Genomic DNA, 24,328 nt, shown 5'->3' on the forward strand with positions numbered 1-24,328 from the left:
TTGTAAAATTCTGAAATAATATAACAAGGAAACTGTAGCTGCTTGCAATCTACCTCGTTCAAACTACTAATGTTCTGTCCAGTGGCTCATGTCCTAGCTGCACTCTCTTATGAGTGGACACATAAGAAGGTTCACAGAAGCACCACTTAATTTACTGAACAGTGGGTACGAACAGGCAAAAGGCCCCTTAATTTGACATTTGAGTTCATGCGGCGAGAAACAGAACAAGCATCAGGTACATGTACAAATGGCTTCATTTAATTAACGCATTTCACAAACAGTAACTTATGAGACAAATGTACAGGAATTATTTTGCCATTTTATTTTTTTTCCTCACATTATTGCTTTACAGTAAAATGCATTGGGTTGGATATGTCCAGTATAGCAAGACAATACATTCATATAAGTTATACAGATGTCCTCAGTAATGTTTTGTAACTAACTTTACATTAAATATATTTGTAATCATTATTACTCTTAACAAACAACTCCCACGTCACATTGAGCTCACAGTGCATCAGGTCGCATTCAGTCAAATACACACAAGTTGTCTCAGTCTGTTAAATGTGTGCCTGAAAGTTTGTGCACTTATTTTTCCCCTCCCACACAGGATTTCCATACAATCTGGATTTTCGCAGAGCTGCAACAAATATGGCCTCTGAAGTCTACTTTCATCCCCCCCACTTCTTCCATTTAAAAAAATAAATAAAGTAGATCAGAAAATTAATGAGAATGTATGCTTTGTCCAACAAACAGATGAGCAGTGTTTAACCCTGGTGCGCCCTTGCCCACTTAAGTGGGCAAAGACCACAGCAACTATACACAGGAAAAAAAAAAAAAAAAATTCAGAATCAACTCAGGTACAGTACAAATATGCCTTCTTCAAAGAAAGCATAAAAAATATAAATTAAAAGAAAACAGCGGCTATGTACATATGTACAGAGTTGCCACTAAAAGTGTTATGAGGGTCAGAGGATTGTTGTACAAGGGTAGGCGATTGGCAGACTCCCTGTGTGGTCACCTCCAGCTGATCCACAGTCATTGAACCCTGACAAACTAGCAGCTTTTGGGGTGGGTCTGACTTTTTTAAATTTTTTCTTAAGAGGAAAAAAAAAAAAAATCATTTAAAGCCTGCTCTCACTCTGGAATTTAAGGGGGGGGGGGGGAAAAAAAAAACAAAAAAAAAACCCCCACAACAACAACTGAGAAAAGCCATTCATGCCACCATCCCATGTTCGCTGCTGCCCCTGACCTCCTCGAGCCAGGGTTGGCGGAGAGTTAATGCGAGTGGAGAAAGACGACAAAGGATTGTGTAAGAGGAGACACCAGACTACCCACAAAGCCACTGCTCCAGACACTTCCATCCTTTGCACAGAGTTCCTCAGTTGTCACAAACACACTTGTGAGCTCACACATCAAGTACTAGTAGACAAACTGACATCACATCTTCAAGGTTCCCCCCTCCATCCTTATATGGCATTCTTGCAGGGGGGAGGGGGTCCTTCTGTCACATAAATTTTTTACATTGAGATTGCATATACAAGTGCCTGCTGCCAACAATGGGGCAGAGGAATATTTTCAACACTTAACACTCTCCACGAACATAGTTATTAAGTCTCTGCGCCTCACTTGCGGACTCCTCACAGGCATTTTTGCATGATGTCAAAATGTCTGGATTGCAGTGTGGCTCGTAGCTGCCGTTTTTTGTAAAAGTGGGCAGGGCAGCATCCGTTGACATGCCCAGAGGCCCTCAGCCTTTCACTGTGCTGTGGAGGAGCTGCTTTAGATGTCCCAGCATGCACTGCAGACAGGTGTGCTCATGTTGTTAACAAGGTCCCGGTCTGTTTTAGAGTCCGGTGTGAGAAACGTAGCGTGGGCCCGCACACATGCACTCAATGTTCTCTGGCACACACAGTCACACGGACACTTATACACTGAAAATACACACACACATAAGGAAGCACTAGTTGATTCAGAATGAGAGGACGGCTGTTAAAGTGCAGTATCTACATGTAACTCAAAATCAAGAGACCATCACCATCTCCACCTCTGTGTTTCCCTGATAACTGACAGCTGTGGTTGCCCCCCTCTGCCCTGGGTAGAGGAGCTGCAGTAGTCCCTACTGGCCAGAAGGTGATATAGCAGACAGTGTTGAGAACCATCTGGTTTCTTTGCATTTTTTGTTTGGTTTTTTTTTTGGAACAAATATCTTCATGCGGATGCAGTCTCAAAATAAGAACGCCACCTGATGAGAAAGATCAGATGTGGAGCCAGTCGTCCGTTTGTCTTTCTGAACTTGTGCGGAGGGAAAAGTGGAATGACACATTGCTAAACGAAAATAAAGCTGGAGTGGAGTCGCCACTGCCAGCCAGTACCTCTGAGTGGTCAAATCTCCTTACAGCAGAAAGCAACACAAAGCATTTTCATGTGCAATTTGTTTCAGTGAAAAACAGGCAATGTCCAATATTTGCAACAAGCTCTCTTCCATATTTCATACTAGACAAAACCTTGTTTTGAAAAAAAAAAAAATTTACAAAAAAAGTGTTTACAAATTTACATTGTGCAGTGCTGCATATGCATAACACCTCTCACAGTCATCGGATCTGGACTGTGATACAACTTGACACAAAGTGTCCAGACAAAAAGGTCTTTTTTTTTTTTTTTTTTTTTAAGAAAACAAAGATTTGATCAAGCAGAAGAGGGTTGGGAGTTGCACATGGCAAGTGAGTGAAGTGTAGCACTAACTGTAGCTGCTCCCTCATGCCAAAGGCCATGCCAGGAGAGTCAGGTCCAAGCTGGAGGAGGGGAGCTGCCAAGGACAAGACCCTCCTCCAGAAAGCTGAAGAGCGAGTGAGTCTTTGGGTTCTTGGGTAATTGGTAAATCTTTAAGGAATTACTTTACGGAAAGCTCTCTGTGAGGGTTTAGATTGGGATCAAGGTTTGTGGTTTGTTAATTTTTTTTTCCTTTTTCAACAGACTCTTTTGGTTTGTGGAAAGGCTTTGGAAATTGTGTGTGAATCTCTACAACGTGAACATTGAAAACACACCAACAATTAACAGGGGCACTTATGATTTCTGGAGGTCCCCAACATCTAAAGGCATGCTAGATGAGTAGAAAGATAGCAGGCGCACAGAGGAACTAAATACTTTACTGCAGTAACAGGCAATGCCCCAAATAACGGGCATTAAGGACCGGCACTGTGTGACAAGGAGACAAATTTGAGACGTACAACGGCATCCATTCTTACAGCTTACTGCCTCGTAAGTAAATTAGATTCATATTTGGGACAAAAGGATTACAAAGAAGAGAGTGCAAAGGAGGAGGAGAACAGTCTGCTGATAGGTCCGTGTTATTGTAGAAAAGAAAATTGAGGGTTGCTATGGGAGCCTTGAGGTTTTGGTATTCGAGGCATGCTGCTGTGCTCTACTCCTCCATACACATGGGAAGGTTGACAAAAGTGAAGACGTTGTATTCTATCATGATAGAGAAGCAGAGGAAAACGGCATACAGGATGAGGACGTACACGCCCAGCTTTAAATCCAGCCGCCACTTGTTCAAGTGGATCCCCAGCACCTGTGCGCGCACACACACACACACACAAAACATCAAAAGGCTTGTTACTGAATCCTGAGCATGAGAAAAAGAATCATTTCAAAATCAGTCTACCAGATAAAATGAAATAAAAACAAAATTTTTCATTTATGTAGCAGCATTATCTGTTTAGACAAAACCAATTACGCAAGTTTCACTGACAGAAAGTTTTTTTGCTGGCACTACAGTAAAACAATCTACACCGTCTACACCTGATCAGTGTTTAAAATTCACCATTAAGCAAATAGAGCTGTAGATTCAACTCTTTCCTTTGTTTACTCACTGCAACGATTTCCACTCATGATTATGTATTTGTTTACATGTGCATGCTGAGGATTACTAATATAAAATGTGCTAAAGTGGAAAAAGACACACACGCACCAACAGCCAGAACTCTGCTGTGCACAATCGAGTGATACTGCTACAGAATATCTATATGGGGGGGACCACGCACACATTTTGTAATAACTACAGTTTGTAGAAGTAATATTTGTTTACCACTGACTGTGTGGGGAGTCATGTATATTTGATGTCACACTGTGAAATTTATGAATGTGTCTGACTGGAGCTGGATATCAAATTTCAGCTTATTGCCAAATGCAGCACAAGGTTATCACATTGTAGAATTCTAAATATTGAATGAACCAATTATTACAGAACAGAGACAACACTAACCGAAGTGTGATCTTAATTCTGTAATATTACTTCAGTTTTATTTAAAACATGTACAGCAATTAACTAGATCATCTTTCTAGAAGAGAGCAATGTGTAAACACAACATGTAAGCATTTTATTCTCACCGTGAGGGCCACAGAGCCCAGGAGAAGCACCACTGAGTAAAGCAGCCCCCGACTGTTAATCATCACCTGAAACACAAAGAAGACTCATGTGCACGATTCACCTGGATTTTGGTGGTTTCATCTATTTAATAGAACAGAAACGATCAAGTACAAACTCTTGTAGAGCAAACTAGCCTCTCACCACTGATCCATAGCTAACGCACATGGTCTGCATCGCCCAGGGAACCCCAAGTCCCACTAGAATATCAAAGACATTACTGCCAATGGTATTGGACACTGCCATGTCTCCCAAACCTGCAAGAAAAGAGACCAAACAAAGTTGTTTAAAAATGTAAGTTTTCTCTTCTAGACTTTTGGGTAAAATAAAAATACTTCACTTCCAACAATTCTGCTGTTCTGTAGCTTCTGGTATTCACGAGGGCCCTAACCTTATTCAGCAGTGACGCATGCCTGCAGAGTAACGTCTATAAACAGCGCTGTACTATTTCCTCTTGTTCTTGTGATCTTGAGTACTTCTCCACTTGGAAAAAAAACCTTGTGTCTATGTACATAAAAGACAACTGACAGCTTTGAACATATACTGCACTAGTTCCTATATCTATGTATCTCCATCTATATAAATAAAAAAAATAAAATAAAAAAAAACAAAAAAAAAAAGCAGTATTTCCAGCTTTGCATTTCTAAATTCACACCTGTATGCATGCAACACATACAGCTTCCATCTGTGGGTTTCATATAATTCTACATGTAAATGGATTACCTCCTTTTTAAAAGAAAGGGGGGACATATTAAACATCAATGTAAAAACGAAATGTTAAAGATGACACTTTTGTAAATATAACAATTATCTATCTGAGCAGCATGTTTTTTAAAAAGTTAAGGGCAAGAGCACTGGAAACGTTCACGGGGTTGTGCGTTTGAGGAAACCCCAAAGTAAATCAGAGGCAGGACTAGGCCCTTAAATGCAGATGGGGATGGATTCATCATTGTGACCGAATGCAAGGGCAAATATTTCAATTTAACAATGACATTTCACAACAAAAAATGCAAAGAATTTAGAGCTTTCTTCAAACCCAATTTAAAACAACAACAAAAAAAAAAACCCAACTCTACAATGGAAAGAACAAATTGACGATCCAGGAACCCTGATGCTTTCTCTGAGAGGTGAGATGAGGTCATGTAGCACGGTGGTTTTGATGCATGTTGCTAGCATACGCTTGTTCAAATTTTCTTTATGTTCAATATACTGTCATGCTGAAAAGTCCTCTTTAGGTCTTAAAATTAGGTAAAAGCAACCAACATAATGCACAGTCATTTTTAACAAAAACAAATGAAGAAGCAGAATTTGGAAAAACTTTACAAGCCTTTACAGCATTGCTTCAGTTCATTGAGGTTTCCAGGCATTCATAGATGAACAGCATTTCAATAAGGCTGATGTCTAGAAAGTCATTTTTGTAGATTTGTGATCACTTTGTTACATAATTCACTGTACACTGTTCCACAGACTGCCTCATATTCGACTCTACAATCATTTGGGCACCTTGTAGTAATCAAGTTGAACATATACTGCTCTGTATACCAGAGGACTGTTCTACAAAGCAATTTCAAAAAATACTCAGGCAATATTTCCATTATCCTCATAGCCAAACTTGGGGTAAGTTAATCAAGATAAGTTGTCATGGTTACAGGGTTTTCACTGTACATTCACACGAGAGGGGTGGCACTGGCAACATCAATTACAATTATGGTTAAGTGTAACGCAGGCAGAGCAGCTGCTTTTAGGATTGGAAAAGAGCCCTTTTATGAATAAACTTGAGCCCATTTAAAAACCACAGATGAAAATACCTTGCCGAGCCACGATGAGACTAGCTATGCAGTCTGGGACGCTGGTTCCTGCCGCCAAGAAAGTAATGCCCATGATAACATCAGGAATTCCCAAAGTGTAGCCGATTATGGTCACCTGAAAGTATACGTGGGAGGAAGTGCTCAACAAATGGCAACACAAAGCAAGACAAAAGATAAATGTTCTTTTGATGAAAAATATGTTGAACCATAGTATGAATCTTCAGTCCATTCAACATTGTTACGAATGATTTCAGTTGACTATGCTGTTGCTTATATGGTAGCTAGAGACATGGCAAGAACAGTTAAGCAAACACTACTGGTTAGATTAACTTTTAGCCTTTGTAAAATATATACATAAAAAAATATCAGCTCCCCAAATGAAATCAGAGCATCATCTTGTATCTAGGTTCCTTGGATTGCAAGTGTTAGATTGCTGCTGACCAAGCTAGCAACAAGCCATTCAAAGCTAGCATGTAAGGGTAGTCCAAGACATTTTTAGGTTAACTTGTGCATTTCAGTCTTTGTACTTGTTCAGTTTGGTCTTTTAAAATATAACATACATGGGTAAAATGCAACTCCAAGATCCTCTTTTCAAATACAATTTAAAACGCCTTTATTCTCATAGCATAGTTGTGTTGTATTAAAAAGGGGTGACAACAGTCTTATCCAAATGGAAACCTTTCGAATTTATGAATTGCAGGCTACTAAATGCCTCAGCTTAAAACAACTCTAATTAACCTTATTTGCTTTTGTAGGTGCCTTCATGGTTGCAATTTATGCTGCTGTGGTTCATCATATTTCATTTGGACTGGATTTGGAGAATGTTTTGGGCTCGAGATCTTGCATTTGTCCAAGTTTTGAAGATTCCTCATATTTGTGATATTCCACTCTCCACCCTTTCACCCCATGATGGGGGCTTAAATTTCTTTGAGAAGAGAGTGCCTGAGCTTCTTTGATGACTTAGCTCATGTCGATCCCTTCCAAAGAGCACCTTAAATATAAGCGGAAGTGTTCCTCTTCAGAAACAGCGGAACATTACATGAATACTTAACATTAAGGTTTCACTACTGATACATAAATCTTATAAATTTAACTTTTCTGCAGTTTAATGTCTTGTGTTAGTGTCATGGTTTTACATCTGCGTGACACACACAATGACAGTAAAGGCAGTTCTGATTCTGAATTTGCACAAGCAGAAAGCCAAATAAGTTACCATGTATGCTTTACTTTATTACAACCTTTGGTTAAACCCCTGGTTTGTGGTTTATTTTCATATTTGTATGATCGAATCATCATCATTGCAGCATACGCTCTTATAGCCCAGAAAATGTTTGCTTACAATGATGTACACCTGAAACCATATTCAGGTGGCACAAAACATGGTAAACCTTCATGATAATCTGCTGTCAGTTATTTGAAGACCTGAAGGACTGTGTGTTTTATTTTCACACAGCAATAGAAATTCCACTTTCAATTACACAAAACAGTTTACACCAATTTTCATATTTAACAGTTTGGGGTTTTTTTTAATCAAATAATTACTTCAGCAGCAGTCAAGCAAGATTAAAATGTTTCACTTTGTGCTTTGCAAATTCCGGATTTAAATGACTAATGCTACTGTATGATCTTTGGCATACAAATATTACACTCACCATCCAGACCATAAAGTAGGAGAAGACTGCAATCCAGACAGTAGACAGGATGAAAGAGAGCATGAAGTATTTCTCCCAGCGAGGCTTGGCACAGTTTGGGACCGAAAAGAACAGCAGCAGGAGCAGAGGCCACGAGATCAGCCACTTAAACTTACTGCCTATACCCCCTGCAGTGAAACAACAGCAAGAGATCAAGATTGTCAATTTATTTTGGCCATCCTTAATTTATAAAAAATTAAAAATAATTATTAGCTTTAGCATCACATGCCAACAAAAACAAATCAGTTCCGTTTAATGTTTTTTTCTGGCCTTTTTTCAAATGTTTACACCTTTCGGGGAATTCGGTCTTTTTTTGCTTGGACCTTCAAATTATTTGTGGTATACTTAGAAATACACATCACTTACAGCGTTATATGAAGACTGTGTTACATGTACAGCCTAAACAGTCTGCAACTGCAAATTATTCAGCTTAAGGTCACACTGAAAATAACTAAACTGTAGCTCCATTTGTATTCAGTTCCTCTTTGGTTTTACTAGTGAACATAAACATGTTGCCTCATCTGTCATTTGCCACAAACAGAGCATCAAGCTTCATTTCTTTTTTAAATGAAGCTCTCATACTGACAGAGCACTCTATTTTGAGGAAAAAGATTTCAGTGTGCCTTAAAGCACCAAAACCTTTACTCTTCCATGTCATTTATAATCTAACAAGATGCAACACCAATTCCACCCACTTAAATTCGTCTGTTTCATGATAAATCAGGATAATCAGATTCAGTTTTTTCACATGAGCAGACACTGACTGATAAAAGGGCAGCCCTGCTTAGAGATGTCAAAGAGGATAATCATCAGTTGGTATACAAGAACCTACTGCCCAATTTAAGCAAGAACATCAATAACTGCCGAAGCAGAAATAAATTCTTAAGCAGATTGAGCAGCGCCATCCAACTAAGCATTCCTCTAAGCACTAACAGCACCTCTAGTTTTTAAAAATCTATACCTACAGGAGGCCGCATAGCAAGTTTTGAAATATGACTGGCATGTCCGCGTGTCCCCAATTACACACGTTCATCAAGGAAATGCATCAAGCACGTACTTGGAATATGAAAAGGTGAGATGGTGTCATTTTCCTCCACCTCGCTGGGTTTGTCCTCTGGCACGTTTCCATTCTCGATTTCAACCTTCCCGTCGATCACTTGTGTCTCCACACCATTGGCAGCTTGCACCAACTTCTGGCGCTTTCAAAAGAAACAAACTAAGTCAAAGAGCACATGAGCGAACATGCTACTACTTCTGCTTTTAAAATGGATTTTGTTCCTCTAGTTGTACAATGAAATTATGTGTATGATGACATGCAACCCTTCAGGGCTTCTTAGAAATAAAGCTGAAAATAGTTCCCACCTTTAACCCATAAAAGGCAGCTAAATCTAGTTACTGGAGCACCAACGGCCAGCTGTACCTCTGTAATGATGAGGCGACTGGCCATGCGCAGGCGGGTCTTGGGTCCAAAATGGCTGGTCACCATGACACGGAGGCCAGCCTCTGGGAACCTGAACTTTGAAGGGCTTGCATTCATGATCTCATCCACCATCACCACAGAGCCACGGCTGTAAGCTTTGCTTGGCTTGACTAAAGGGGTAGAAGCACACATTACAGCAATAAATACAAGACACAAACCAATAATGGTCCAAACCATTACAGCATATAATAATAAAAAAAAAAAAAAAAAAACCCCAACAACATCTGCTATATAAATTTGTAGTCTTGAGCGCTATAGACTTCCAAGCCAAAATAAAGCATTACTGAGAGCTAAGCTGCCATTTAATTAGTGTCAAACAGAGCTGCACTAGACCATATTATTCTACCACTCCCCAATCAGTGTGAAGGCAGTTAGATGTCAAATATATCAAGTAAAACCATCCCAAGATGAGGAATACCTTGCATCTACAAATCTGGATGTCTTCCTTTTCGAAAAATCCATTATTTCTTTCTTTCTTTTTCTGTTGATGCCTTTATGTCACCTGCTCTCTCAGTGACAGGGTAAGTGCTTCTCTGAATCCAATTGTAAGGTAACATTGTTGGTTTGGAGCACCAGGATGCCAATCTTAGCACATACAGTTCAGTTCAATTCGCTTCAAATGGGTAGACTGTAAGAAAATGCCATATTTGATATTTCTCAGACAATTCAACTCAGCTTTATAGATTATCCAATCATATTTAAGTGGATTTACAGAGATGAAAGTTTTATATAAAGTTGTATATAAAATTCTCCAATGTGAAACTACAATAAAGCTATATAGAAACTGATCTCAAGTTGGTGATTTACTGACGCCTCAGTCAGACACGCCTGGAGACCAGTTGGTGCCCTCCTGGCTACGCCTGTTTGCCATGGAAACAAAATGTGTACTCCAAGGCAAACTACCTAGCAAAAGAAAAATAAGAATTTTAGTGTTTTTGAGAGTTGAATTTTTTATTTCTTTTTTTTATTTATTTTTTATTTTTTTAAACTTGTTTCGATTCAGATTCTTGCATCACCACTTCAGGAATGATGAATCCTAACAGCATTTCTCTTTCCTACATTAGTTTTTGCACATTATGATATTTCTTAGAGATATAAATGGATGGAAAAAATGTAAAACTATCACTAAGAATGTGTGTGGCGCATGCTAGAAAAGCAAGGGCCCATTACAAACATTTCTCCATAAATGCTCGTAGTACAAAAATATGAATTTTCTGCCTTTCCTGGACTTCAATCTCAAAGTTACTTGGTAGAAGAAGAATGTTTGTGGAGAAAAGGAGGTGTTCAAAAACCCTTTGATTCCCAAGTGTTTCATGCTTCTGGAATATTGACAGGAGAGTTTTACACAGCAACTGGGTTGGTTAAAATAAGAGTACTGTGTGCAGTTCATATGATTTCTGGATACTGAACTTCAAATAGCTCTCCCATATTGTCTTGTAAAATAAAATCTTTTAAATATTTAAAACTAGCAACCAAGACTGATTTCAAAGGGTGCATCTTTGAACATGTAACCGCAGGAACCTTTGACTCAACTCGAGCTGTAATTTGGCTGACACATTAAACAGTCAGCCCGCTTCAGACTTCAACTCAGCCTGCTTTATTGGCACCCAGCAAATCCACATTTGGTCTTTGCACGCAATTAGTACTAAGATTCAGTGTGTGGGGAATTAAAAGTTCTACAGTCCACTTATTAGTTTTACTCAGCCTTAATTTGACTTATTATACATGCAAGAATGCACATAAATTAAATGTGTAAACAGAGCTGGCATAAACATTTCCTCTTGTGAAATTCATTACCACTTCAGGAGCGAGTGGGTCTACACCCCAGAGATCAGCAGAAGAAAAGTAGTATGCAAGCAGAAAGAACTGGCACACAGCAGCACAACACTGTTGACAACAAGCAAGAAAAAGTTTAGTAAGGCTAAACAGACAGGCATGTTAGCACTAATGCAGCCAAAGTAGGAAAGGTTAGGTCTCTCAGAAGGGTTACATGTCTAATTAAAAACCTCTGAGAGTTCAAAAAGAAGGAAGAAGTGGAGGACTGTGGCTATAAAGTACTGTAACATGACACTAATGGTATTATTTAACAGACTAATTTTTCTCCCAGAATAACCTTGAGACCTAAAACAACATGTTTTGTGACATTAAACTAATCTGAAAAGATTTTTTTGAACTTTATTATGTTGTTGCCCTTTTAAAACTTCATTTTGTGCCTGTTAAAAAGCTACACTTGGTTATCACCCAAAGGAGAACTGAGAAAATGAGTTTTGGGGGGGGGTTTTGGACATGACAAATTGTGTCTTGTGAAGTTTGCTTGTTGTGCTTCTGAAGAATTATTAAAAGAAATAGTTGACATTTTGTGAAATGTATTTTTGATTCCACTCATGTCTATATGCCAAATAAACTCACCACCCACTGGTGTACACCTTGCTAGTCAGAGTTGCTTCAGTTTTTTGACCGCATATCCTTGATATGAATCTTCATTCCGCCGCATCCCAAAGGGCCTGAGATCTGGTGACCGTGGAAGCCATTTGAGTACAGTGAACACACGTTCAAGAGAGCAGTTCGAGATGGTGTGAGTTTTGTGACATGGTGCAGTATCCTGATGTAAGCAGTCACCAGGAGATGGGTACACTGGTCATAAGGGGATGGACATTGCCAGCTACACTACTGAAGCAGGCTGTGACATTTAACATTCTTCTGCAAACCCTGGTTTTAATGAGCGGTTATTTGAGTTGCAGTTCCCTTTCTATCAGCTCAAAGCAGTCTGGCGGTTCTCCTCCGACTTCTGACACCCAAAAAGCAATTTAATCACAGAGCTGTAGCTCACTGGATATTTCCTTTTCCAGTCTCTGTAAAACCAGTGGGGAAAATCCTTTCTTCACCATTCTGATGCTCGGTTTGGTCGTCTTGACCGTGTGTACACGCATAAACGCATCAATTTGCTGCTATGTGACTGATTAAATATTTGCATTAACAAGCAGCTGAACAGGCGTTAATAATGAAGCGGAAGGTGAGTGAATGTAGGTACAGCTGGGATAGCCTACTGTTTTACAAGAACAAAGAGGGCAGATGGCTATGTGACCGCTGGCTAGCAGTTTTAGTTTGTAGGCTATAGCTTCACATTCTTATGAGTGGTATTGATCTTCTTATCTAACCACCAAGTTGTAAAAGTTAATTTCACAACATGTTTAACTACTGTTCTAGGCATATTTTTAAAAGAACAAAGCAGAAGCATTTCAAGTTAGTTAGCCAAAAGGAAGCAAAGATCAAAGCCACAGCCCTTTTATAACAGGAGGAAATACCCACATTCTTCCATAGGATTAACCACGTTGTTGCCTTTTCAACATACAGTCTCTCATTTAGCAGAGACTAGTCATGGGTACGCAGCCTGTCTGATTAACCTTACCTGGAAGTAAAGGCGATGACGGGTCGTCATCCCAAACATAGCCATAACTAGTATTACCGTCCTCCATCTCACTGCTGGCTGCCGCGTTGCCATTTGCCACATTTTTGTTTGACTTTCCCATGAAAAACTTCTGCATGCTGGAGTTGAATCTAGTAAAAAGATTAAACATAATGAATCAGAGATAGTGCAGGAGAGAAAAAAGTCACAAGATTTATCTGCAAATGGGTTTATCAGCTTTAGATGAAAGGCACCAATTTGTTTGAAATATAGCACGTATTAATTAGCCAGAATAATCCTCTTATTTCTCCTATACAGTTTACAACTCAGGTGGCTCACTTTCTAATAAATATCAGCGCATTACATTATACATAATGAGCTGCTCTGCATTGGCGTAAGAGAGAAAGAAAATATCCCCAGAAGGCATTAACAAGCTTTTCAGCCTCAGACTCTCAGCAGGACCATTTGAGTGCCATTACATAAAAATGGATCAAAAAAACAACACCGCTGCCTTTGAACATAATTTGCGTAGAGGTTACACTAGCAGCATTACAAGAGCTACTCTAGCCCCTCAGCACCTTTGGAAACATTAAAAATTAAAATTGTTTGTGATTATAGGCTGCAGTTTGCAAGAGAAGATCCAAGGCTATCATTTTTGTTTGCAAATTGTGTTTTCTGTGTTGCCTTTTTCCCTCTCAAATGAACTCTGAGTCTCAGGACAGAATGGGAATAAAAGACTACCTGAGGACATCAATAAAAAGCCCTTCTAGTTAAACACGACATGTTCGGGGCAAGACATTTTCTCAAACATTCAACAGGTAAAAAGAGGCTTTGTGCATATAATTACAAGCTGATGCACATACTTCATATGTGTAATATACCATAGTGCATAACTACTGAATAACTTTTAAACATAATCTTAGCTTTCAAGGACAAGTTAGAGTAACACATACGTGACTAATTACATCTAATTTAACAAATCCTCATAAATGTTAAAGTATTTATAGTGATTATTATTCTTATATTTTATGCACCTAACTTCTCCATGCTGTCATTTAGCAGCTTGCGTGCCACTTGCTTGTGAAAAATCACAGCCGTGCACTACAAGGTCACCTCAGTGCACAGACTGTGCTATATAAAACCCACTTTATTCCATTTCAACTGGAATAACATGACAGCATATCCTAGAGTAAGCACTTCTTTCCTCCAAATGAGAAAGAAAAGGAGTGATCTGGTTAAGCCTGTGCTCTTAGCCACTGCAGAGGGGGGATGGGGGGGGGGGGAGATTAAACTCTTATGGCAGCGAGAGAGCAGACTGCTGCTGAGTGTAACACAGATTACCAGCTGGACAGAGAAAGCAGCACAGGACAACCTGGTTGGCATTATTCACTTTGGTCTGGAAAGACAAAAATTGAGTGCAATGAACTCCAAAAATCTGAAATGCCTATGATTCTTTTCCTTTTCTCAAGACAGCATCCTATAAGTAATTTGAGCAAGTTTTCGTCCACAAAGCTCCCGTGTTGAATGAGCTTGTAACACTAGTCAGACAATACGAGTAGCTGGAAATCCGCTGCTCATTTGTGCGCGCACGGTTGGTTATGCAGGTGTTAGTGCATAAGAGCGTGAAGCAGAATGTGTTATCATGATTCCAGCCTGAGTCAACAAAAGCAGCTGTAAGAAGAATTTGCAAGACTCACTTCATGACGAGGATGTATCCTGCATACATGAGCACCAGCACCAAACTCTCCCACCTGACGGAGAGACAGGATGAGGAATAAAATTAAAATGGCTCGACTTGTATATAACAAGTTAAATAGGAATTCAGTAGGCTATACATTTTAGCTTATAAAGCTTCGAGGTATTACATGACTGTAATACAGCGGCCCCTCCCACTTGCTTTTCAAACCTGCCCTATGAGGGGAAGCTAATCAAAAGAAAGAAGCCTTAAAGAAAAGCAAATAATGGGTGTACTGAGGAGCTACACCAGGGACGTCAAACTCATTTTACACCATCACACTTTGATCCCTAGACCAGTAAAAATCTCATCAAGTTCAGATGCACATTAAATCCCATCGATATCTCAAAATAAGGAATAGAAGTGCAATTTCAACATGATAAAGTAATAAAGGCGTAATATGAAAGACTGTGGGTGAGGTTTTCATGAGTAAGACAACCTGAAAATCTATGAAAATACAATTAAAAGTACAAACTGTACGCTCCCCTTCACATTTACCAGTAGGCCGGACTGGAGTGGGACGATTCCGGCCCCTGGGCCTCATGTTTGACAATGTATAACAGCAAAGGATTGTTGCAAACTGAATCAAGCAAAGCTGTCCTAACTGAAAAGAACTGAAAAGTTGGAAAACTTTAAACAATCTCACTATAAATATGGTTAAATGCACAGCTTACCAAACTATCTTCTCATCATAGATGAACTGAAAAATAAAAAGACATTTTTTTGATTACAGCACAGTCATGGCAAGTACTCATTAATAAACACATGCAATAACTTACTGCAATCAGAGCCACAACAGACAGGATGTAATAGAAGGAATCCCTGAAAACAGCCCACCAGGTCAGCATCACCACCTAAGAAGTCACAGAAAGTATCTTTTGAGTTACAGTTAACATATTTGCAGAACACTTTCTGATTACACCTGCAGTTTAGTTCTCCACTTTCACTAAAACCAGTTCTAAGAAAACTTAAGCAGATGGCTTTGTTTCCCCTCAAATGCGACACATGTGATGCTCTGCAGTCTATAAATAAACAGAACGATACAGTCACAGCAGTAAGTCACTCCTCTCTCTCGCACACACCTGTCCAGCAAAGATCCCGCAGACACCAATGATGCATAGGATGTTGAAGACCGCTGAGCCAACGATGGTCCCCACCCCCACATCACCGTGGGTGATGAAGACACCTGCACACAAGGAGGCAGCCAGTCAGAATTAGTGGTGACACAGACCATCTGGGAACGTCTGAGTGGGTGCACATACTGCTTGTATGTATGCATGTGTACCGATGACAGATGCAAAAAGCTCTGGCGCAGAACTGCCAGCTGCCATGAAGGTGGCTCCTGCGACATCTTCACTTAGATCTAGTTTCTGCAGGAATTAAGCAAAGATTATTGGTTTTACATACACCGTAAAAGTGCAACTTGGGAAGAGAGGATGACAACCACCACGTACCTCACAGATCTTCTCCAGTGATGTCACAAAGTATTCATCACATGTTATAGCAAGCGCCAGAAACATGTAAAGAGCCTGGAGATGGGGGGAAAAAAAAGAAGTTACATGTGTAGAATGGTTATGTGACAAAGGGCAAGGATATAGTAAATAAAGTGTGCATGGGCTTAATGGATATATCCTTAAATCTGCAGAAATTAGCTAAGTTAATAAAGCACCAGCTGCTAAAAGACAGCTGAAGGGGAAACCGCTTTAAATTTTAATATCAAATCAGTTTTAGGAAAAAAATATGAATATTCCCCACCACCATTCCTAACAGGCGGCTGGACGATGTATAAATTATAGATCATGTGTGACATCATCAGGGCCTGGCAGCTCTGACAGGCGTGCTCTGCTCTATGCTATCCACAGGGGGCAGTGCAGGACTGCAGTGTGAGCAGACCCTCCACACATTTCCTTCTCAGCAGTAAAGTCAGAATAGACAATATTAGTTACATTTAAATGTGTAAATTGAAGCTCAGGACAATTAAAGAGGTTATGAGTGTACTATCTTGACTGCAACTCAAATCAGTTTTGAAATATCCCATTTTAATCAAATATGCTCAGACATTGAGAAATCCAGCAGTGATAATGACAGAAGCAATAAGACAGTATGAGCTGCTCTCCATATGTAAAATATCCTATTTCTTTGTACTAAGGAAAGCTTAAGCAGGAAGTCCAGTTTATACACTGATGCTCAAAGCAGCCCTCCATCATTATATCTTTAAATCCAAGTACATAAAAAGTTCAAAAGACACCCTAATCAGAGCAAAGTCCTCTTATTAAATGTAAAAAAAATAAATAAACAAAAAAAAAACCCACTTCAGAATTCCTGTGACCCAAATTTTAAGTTTCACTTCACAGACTCCAGTCCTGGGTGTGTGCATTCACAAGTGCATAATAACGAGCAACTCTTAAACTGTCTTTATGCAAAGTCAGAGACGACATGACTCACTGAAGGCAAAACTTTTTAATATAGAATAAATAAAATAAAATACATTAAAACGCACATGCATTCTTATGAATGATGCCAATGTTAAAGCTTGGACCAAAAATACAGCACTGGCATATTTATGAAGCTTTCCATGCACACTCCTGAGCAGGGACACTTTTATGACATACAGAACCATAAAATTAAATGACTGCTCCAGAATCTTACTGTGTGCATTCGACACATCCAAAAGACAGTTTGACATATTAAAAGGCTGACCTATTAATGTAAATTGCTTTTTAGATTGTTTACCAAATTATAAACCCTAACAGGAAACAATCTTATTACAATTGGACACAATTCAAGGGTACTTTGCAACTTTTGCAAGATAATCCAACTGCAAGGATTGTTCAGATCTTTCAGTGTTTAACTTAAAAAAAGATGTCACATTTTGGATTATCATCAGTTTTTGCAACCATCATTTGCAGTTTACTATTTGTACAGTTGGTGCAAGCAGAAAAATAACAAATACTTAAAGAGACACTGGAAAAAGACATTTAAAAGAACATAGCACTGATTTGACATTATAGTAGAGCAAAAATGTGACACGTGTTTTATGCTTAAAAAAAATAATAATAAAGTTATCATGTTATTCCCTTATCCCCTTTGTTCTGAGTATATATTAAACTATTTCTGAGTTTGAATTTAAAGATATTTGCAGAGAAATGGGTGCATACTTATTTTAAATAACATGCACTTGAGCTAAAGAAAAGCACCTCTGATCAGTTTAAAATCTGGCAAATCAAACAAGCCACCACAATCTCCCTCTTAACTTTCAGGCTTTGAAAGCTGAAAACAGTAGTCTGCTATGTGAAAAGCCTCCAAATCTTCCTAAAACCAAATGAGTCACAGACTGGAGACTTGTTATGCAGGTGCAGATTCTTTTTTAAAAAGTAGTCTTACCGCCACAATGTGCAGCAGAATGGCTCCACTCTTCCGTTCATCGTTGGTGAAAAAGTCGTCGGGGAACTCGTGTATTGCTGAGAAAAGAAGAAATGTCACAATCACCACACATCAGCAGCTTGACTGCGAGGTACACATCACTGTCTATCTTCAGATGGCTCGCACTACACTACGACCACGTTATTCTTTTTCTTCCTTCCCTTTCCCCTTGACTACCTAATACCGAAAGGTGTCTTCCATGTTTAAAACTGGGCAGCTTTCAAGACTTTGTGCAGCAGAAATAGTTTCTGATCACCAGCATCCCAGAACAGCTTTTTCAAGGAACAGGAATAGCTCAGGCACAGGAATAGTTCAAAACACCTTCAATATCACATCACTAAGGCACCAATTATTTCATACCTACTCAAGGGGGGGTGGTCTCAATCATCACGTCCTCTTATGATGTGAAAAGCTCGGGCTATAATAAGAGGCTGAAGTCATACAGAATTAAAGCAAGCAGGCAGAAAACACTCCCATGCTGAGGACTCGTCATTTATCATCCAGAACTCCAGCTGGCCCACAGTGTGATCACGATACGAGCATAAGGCTCAGATAGGGGAGCACGGCCACTCCACGGTGCACCTGGCTGAAAACAGAAGCTAGCCATCTCCCTGACAAGAACAGCATCTGTGGGGGGGAACGGCCTCTGTCCGACCCATCCCTGCTGGACCTGAGCTGCAGGTTCACATCTCAGCTTGCAACAAGCCTGCTGTATTCCAAGTGTAATACTTACAAAACTAGAGCATTCCCTAAACTCTATATACTGCAGGTGGGAGGCTAGACTGAGTTGGAGCAGTGCTTGGAGTAGATGCTAACACATTGATGTAGAGCAAGGGTAATATTTACATATTTTTATCCTATTAAGTTGAATACATTAGCAAGCTAAATACTTAATTCAGTAAATACTTAATACAGTACAGGTGAGACTGACAGTGGCACTGTATGACAAAGCCACCGAAATTGATCTTAAATTAACAGACTTTTAGTGTTATTTAAGGGACATCAATGCTGCTGAAAACAGGGTTTTGCCCCATTCATGGTTCTGTGCCAGTGCTGTGAGCACTTAAGCCCTACACACCCGCTGTTCAAACATTTTGTTTGTGAGGGACAGCCAGTCAGAAGAGGGTTGGGCTAAAGGCTCATTACTGTGAATCAAGCTAAGCTACTCCAGTAGAGCCCAGGAATTTAAGAAGGGGGGGGAAAAAAAAAAAAAAAAAAAAAAAAAAAAAAAAGGACAGTGGAAAGTAGTGTGATATAGGCCAAAATTAAAACAAAACAAGTAAATGTACAAAATTTTTGAAGCGATTATTTTGTAACAGTTGATACATTTCACTGTTGAAGTGAAGACTAGTGAAACTAGGGAGGGTATGAGAACATGGAGGCCATCATTTGGATCCTTTGAATTTTTTTGCTGTGAAATTCAGTCAATCTGCATAAAAGTGGTGCTTCAACTTACAGACCATCCCTACAACCCTAGAATTGGGTTACTGCACTGCAGTAACCATTGCTCTATCCTTCAGTAATCCAAATAAACAGTTATTGTTAAAATAAAACACTACAATCCAAGCCTGCAGAACAACGCCGTGTAGAGCAGAAAATAAGGACAAAATTCGGGCTCCTGTCACATATGGAGTCGTGAAGTGGAACAGTGCTCACCTGAGACTTGTCAATGCATCTGTCCCAATCTCACAGACATCTTTTTGCAATGATATTTTATTGTGTGCACATGTGACTGAGTTAGCATTTGAAACCGTGCACAGGGAAAATCAAATGCTGTGCAGGATGCAGTCCAAGACCTCTTAATCAACTGCGTGCTTCCTTCTTTTCATTTAATTACATCACATGACTGGTAATGTTGGTTCATTATGCATCGGTGTGTCATACAATAGCTCCCTTTAGTTGCAAAATGAAAAAAAGAGGCATGGCCCAAATAAATTACTTGCAAATTAATCAAACCTCAATTTGTAGATTTTTAATGTGGATAAATGCACCCAATTACATTAGTATACATGATAATAAAAAGATGATTAACCTAGAGTGTAATACAGACTATAACATGATGTATAATGAAAAGCCTAAGGTGGCATTGACTATGTCAGGAAGCTTTAGCTCATTTCATTTCTGACAGCTTTATATGGCATATGAAGTGTACCGGAAAGCTGGCTGCAATCAATTACAAGATTTGTCAGCTGTGCCTCAGAGGTGATTGAAAACAAACTTATGCCTTATGGCTACAAACATCATTCTAGCTGCTGAAGGTTACCCATCAAGCTTCTGAAAAACATGAAAGGTGTGAATTTCCTGCTCTCCCAGTCCTTCCATGTTCAGTTGAAACAGTCAATAATTAAGTAGTTATTTGGTGACACTGTGTGTCCTAAATATGAAATCAGCTCTGGCACGGAGAGCGTTTACAAAAATTAAAAATAAAAATGGAGGTGTCTAAAAGGGTGCTGGCACAGTGACCGCAGAGATGACAGGTAGGCAGGGGTCACCTCTCAGTCCCTGTAAACATTTGAGCAGACAGCGTCTGCGTCTCCTCACAGCAGAGGTCAAACAGGATGCAAACATGCTTCCGTAGCCAGTTCCCATATAAGGCCAGAACAGGATGTACAGACAAGAGTGGGACAATGCACACACTGCTTTAGTGATCCTTCTCAAATGAGGTCCAAAAATAGAATGATAAATATGTACCACAGCTAAAGCAAGAGGGTTTTTTTTTGTTTGTTTGTTTTTAAATACATGTATACAGAAAATGAGGAAACAGCTTGGGGTGATGGATTACTAAAGTGTACCGCAAATATAGAATGTTTACCTCCAGATCAAATTTAATGACTTTAATCAAAGAATCAGTCGATGTTTGGAGCTTACAGCTTCACAGTTTAAAAACAATTTTAATTATTCTTGATTTACTTCACTTCATCCATTTAAAAAAAAAAAAAAAAAAAAAAAGTGTTACACTTCTATCTTCAATTGCTCATTTTGTACATCCAAGAATCCAAATCCACGAGATGTTTACAACATAAGACGAAATCAAAGTTGCAGAGCTTTCATATCATCATCTTTGTTTTAGTCTTTTCCTTACACTTTCATTCACTTGTGTCTTAACTTATAAGCCATGATCAATTACCAAGTTGATTGTTTGTGGAATAAACTACCAAGACAAAAATATTATTAAGAAAGAAAAATGTTCAGTCCACTGAATGATATTCCCACACACTTATTCCCATATAAATTCAGTTCTGTGCTTTGGGCCAGGGTAACTTATCTTCTTTTTTAAATGAATGTAGTCACAAGGTTATCCTCTTCCAGAAATTTGGCCATTTTTAGCTGCAGATAAAAAAATGTTATTCTATGGAAAATGTAGGTTGCTTTGTGGTTAGTTGCTCATAAATAATATAAGTACTGAGTGCCTTGTGTCAAACTCTTTCATCTGCTGCTTTCTGACTGTAACAAAATTTTATGTTTACATTGTGTGTGTGTGTGTGTGTGTGTGTGTGTATATACACATACATATATACACAGCACTTGCTGACAGCAAGGAAAGTCATACTTGGGTTCCAGTGCTCTGAGAACTGCTGGTCTTCGAGATCTATTTCCTTCGTAAGTGCTGTTTTTTTTTTAATTTAATTTTTTTTTATATATATATAAACTCAGAATGGATCATCGCTGTACATTTTCTCTCACTTCCCCAGTGTTTGCTGCAAAGCTGATGTTGGTTTAAGAAGCCATTTTTCACTCCTGCACAGAGCATAGACGGCTGGCTGCATCACATTTGTCATCTTTGCCTAGCCTAACACACATTACCAAACTGCTCACTCAGTGTACAACTAACAAGGTTAACATTACGTTGCCCTAAAGTGGTATCGGTGCATTTGCACATGAGAAGGTCAGTGCATCTTTAAACATAATGTTCAGCCCTCCTCTCTACCCTCATCAAAATTTCACTACAGCCCTGCTTTTATTCAAACAAGTTTAGCCTTGGTTGCATTGTGAACCAGATAAATCCAAGACTATGGTTTATTCACAGTCTACAGTTTCAAGATGTGCAATATAGCAAACCTCCCCTTCATAGAATCTCAAGTTTTTTTAATGCACTAAAGCCAGAATGTGGTAGAAACTCATGCATTTCTGCAATTACTATTCCATAATCTGGTAATATTCCAGATATCATGGTGCTGTTACGTAACACAGCTCAGTATTGGGTGCCTTCTGTTGTCCCAGAGAGATGATTGACAGGATAGTGCAGAGAGCAGGCCAGTTTTCACCCAACACTTCTGGACACAAAAACACCCTATTACAGATGCAAGACTGACAAGGAGCCCTGCAAAGGTCTGTTTTATAATCCTATCAATAGGCCTACTTCTGAAAAACAAAAGGCTATTAAATGCGATACAACCGAATTAAAATCTGACGCGTGCAAGATGTTTTGGCAGAGTGCCTGGTGAGACCTTCTGTCACTGCTCGCGTACTGACCCACGGACCAGCCAGGTCATTAGCTGACTACAACTGACACGAGAGCGCAGAAGTCAAGAGACTCTTCAGAGGAGAGTGATTCCTCTGGGCCATTATTAACCCATTAGATAATTAGCTTGCTCCAGCAGACATGACTCAGCTGACAGCTCAGTCCTGTAAACATGACAACATCATCACAGGGACGACCTATGGGAGAAGTCTCCAGGTCACACAGCAACAATAAGTTATCAAAATTGAAGCTGCTTGTTTGGCCAGAACACACATGCCCCGATTATCCTTGTTAGGTTAGTATCTTCTCAGGCTGAAACGCCACATGTTAAAGCACTCTCACTCTCGTTTGAGTGAGAGCTTGACACATGCAATTTTCAACCGCATGAGCATACTCGCATACCTATTACACTTCTGCTTTAAACATGAATTGCCCCAAGCCTTTAATAATCAGATTGTTGGTGCAGCAGATTCACAGAGTCCTGCTTTCACAACTTAAAGGGGACACCGATATAGAACACATGCATTTAGTTGGGAAAATGCATTTAGTTGGAGGGGGAGGTCAGATGTGTTTGAATCGCATGGTACTAAAGACTGGTCTGTGCAGGTGCTCGTGCATCTCCTCTGCGTTGCGTTGTTTGCTGGCAAGCGAGAACCAAAGTGAGGTCAGTTTTCATTATGCACAGTGGCATAATCCCCGCTTGTGTAATTCCCTTTTAAAAAGCCTCCTTCTGGTGTTTCCCAGGAGTTGACGAACCAGCAATCCAACATGGACGGGCCTTTACTCACTGGCAGCTTCACCCATCATGTTCCCGCCAAATTTCCTGCCTCTAAATTGTTGTGCCAGCAGGAGAACTCAGATTCCTCTCACTAGCAAACATTTACACTAAAAGGGAAGGCTGCAGCTTTTACACGGTGACGCTGCCACTTCTTAGCAATATAGATTCAGTCACAGCTCCCCCTCACCAACCCCTGCTTTTCAAGCCTAGCGTGAAACATGTGCGGCCAGTGTCCGTGAGCAGATTAGTGCCATATCTAAAATAACCATAATCCAACCCATTTTGAACCTTTGTTGTTCACTTCTACTTTTGTGCTGCCATCTGCTTCTACCAGGACAATCACGCCACTCAAGAGGGAGTTCTCAATAAAGGGCATTAGTAGCATGTTTATTAAAGCCAAATTATTACTCCTAGAGAACATTAGCTATGCCTTTCTGCTCCCTCTCCCATTTTGTGCGCTCTAAAGTTGGCATAAGCACTTGGAAACAGGATACAGATGAGTGTATAACCCAATTCTTTTTCTCCCACCACCAAGTCAACTGTAAGCCATTTTTCAGGCAACGCATTACTGATAACGTTTCTTATAACAGCCTGAAAGAGCTCATAAAACATTTAAATCCTGAAATAAACCAGTCATTCATTTCTTTATACGTGGGTGAGAAATAGGAGTGCATTTGTTTCATTTGTCATGGGACAGCTAAAGGAAATACTCAAGATCTGCATGTGATAGCTGGAAGATTATTCACATGTTTCAGAAACTGAGTCATTTGGTTCTTTGTGGCTTGGAAGGATGCTTTCTAATCAAGAATGGACCCAGAAAGCAGTTTGGACAGCACCTTTTATTTGCCTGGAGTTATTATTGAACGCCTAATAAAACAAGCACTTGTGCTGCCTTAGCAGCACTTGGGACAATCAAAAACAGCATTAGCACCCTGTGAAGCACAGTGATCACAGAATTAATGAGGAAAAGGCAAAGACCAAAAATGGCAGAGAGAGAGTAATCCAAGCAGCCCACCAACAGACATTTAAGTGAACAGAGTATCATCTGTTCCACAATATCAGCATAAAGCAGAAGCCTCCAGAAATAATAATAATAATAAAAGTACCAGTCCTGGC

General features: G+C 39.6%; 1 protein-coding gene across 2 annotated transcripts in view; it reads right to left on the reverse strand.

Moving 5' to 3' along the window:
- Positions 1-248: 248 nt before the first annotated feature.
- The window catches only part of slc24a4b (solute carrier family 24 member 4b), a 34,707-nt gene continuing 10,627 nt past the window's right edge, over positions 249-24,328 (reverse strand). The window contains exons 3-17 of one of the 2 annotated variants that reach the window (XM_087852300.1): positions 17,934-18,010; positions 16,004-16,078; positions 15,835-15,919; positions 15,632-15,735; positions 15,329-15,403; positions 15,224-15,249; positions 14,512-14,565; positions 12,875-12,966; positions 9,349-9,518; positions 8,986-9,127; positions 7,890-8,056; positions 6,238-6,352; positions 4,574-4,686; positions 4,393-4,458; positions 249-3,574 (exon numbers count right to left, since the gene is read on the reverse strand). In XM_087852300.1, the coding sequence (XP_087708426.1) occupies positions 3,425-3,574; positions 4,393-4,458; positions 4,574-4,686; positions 6,238-6,352; positions 7,890-8,056; positions 8,986-9,127; positions 9,349-9,518; positions 12,875-12,966; positions 14,512-14,565; positions 15,224-15,249; positions 15,329-15,403; positions 15,632-15,735; positions 15,835-15,919; positions 16,004-16,078; positions 17,934-18,010 (1,511 nt within the window). In that variant the 3' untranslated portion in view covers positions 249-3,424. Of the gene's footprint in view, positions 3,575-4,392; positions 4,459-4,573; positions 4,687-6,237; positions 6,353-7,889; positions 8,057-8,985; positions 9,128-9,348; positions 9,519-12,817; positions 12,967-14,511; positions 14,566-15,223; positions 15,250-15,328; positions 15,404-15,631; positions 15,736-15,834; positions 15,920-16,003; positions 16,079-17,933; positions 18,011-24,328 lie in introns of both variants that reach the window. The other variant, XM_087852298.1, reaches the window with a different exon arrangement.

Source organism: Neolamprologus brichardi, chromosome 15 (assembly GCF_056152115.1).
Source record: "Neolamprologus brichardi isolate AB-2024 chromosome 15, ASM5615211v1, whole genome shotgun sequence".
Classification (NCBI taxonomy): domain Eukaryota; kingdom Metazoa; phylum Chordata; class Actinopteri; order Cichliformes; family Cichlidae; genus Neolamprologus; species Neolamprologus brichardi.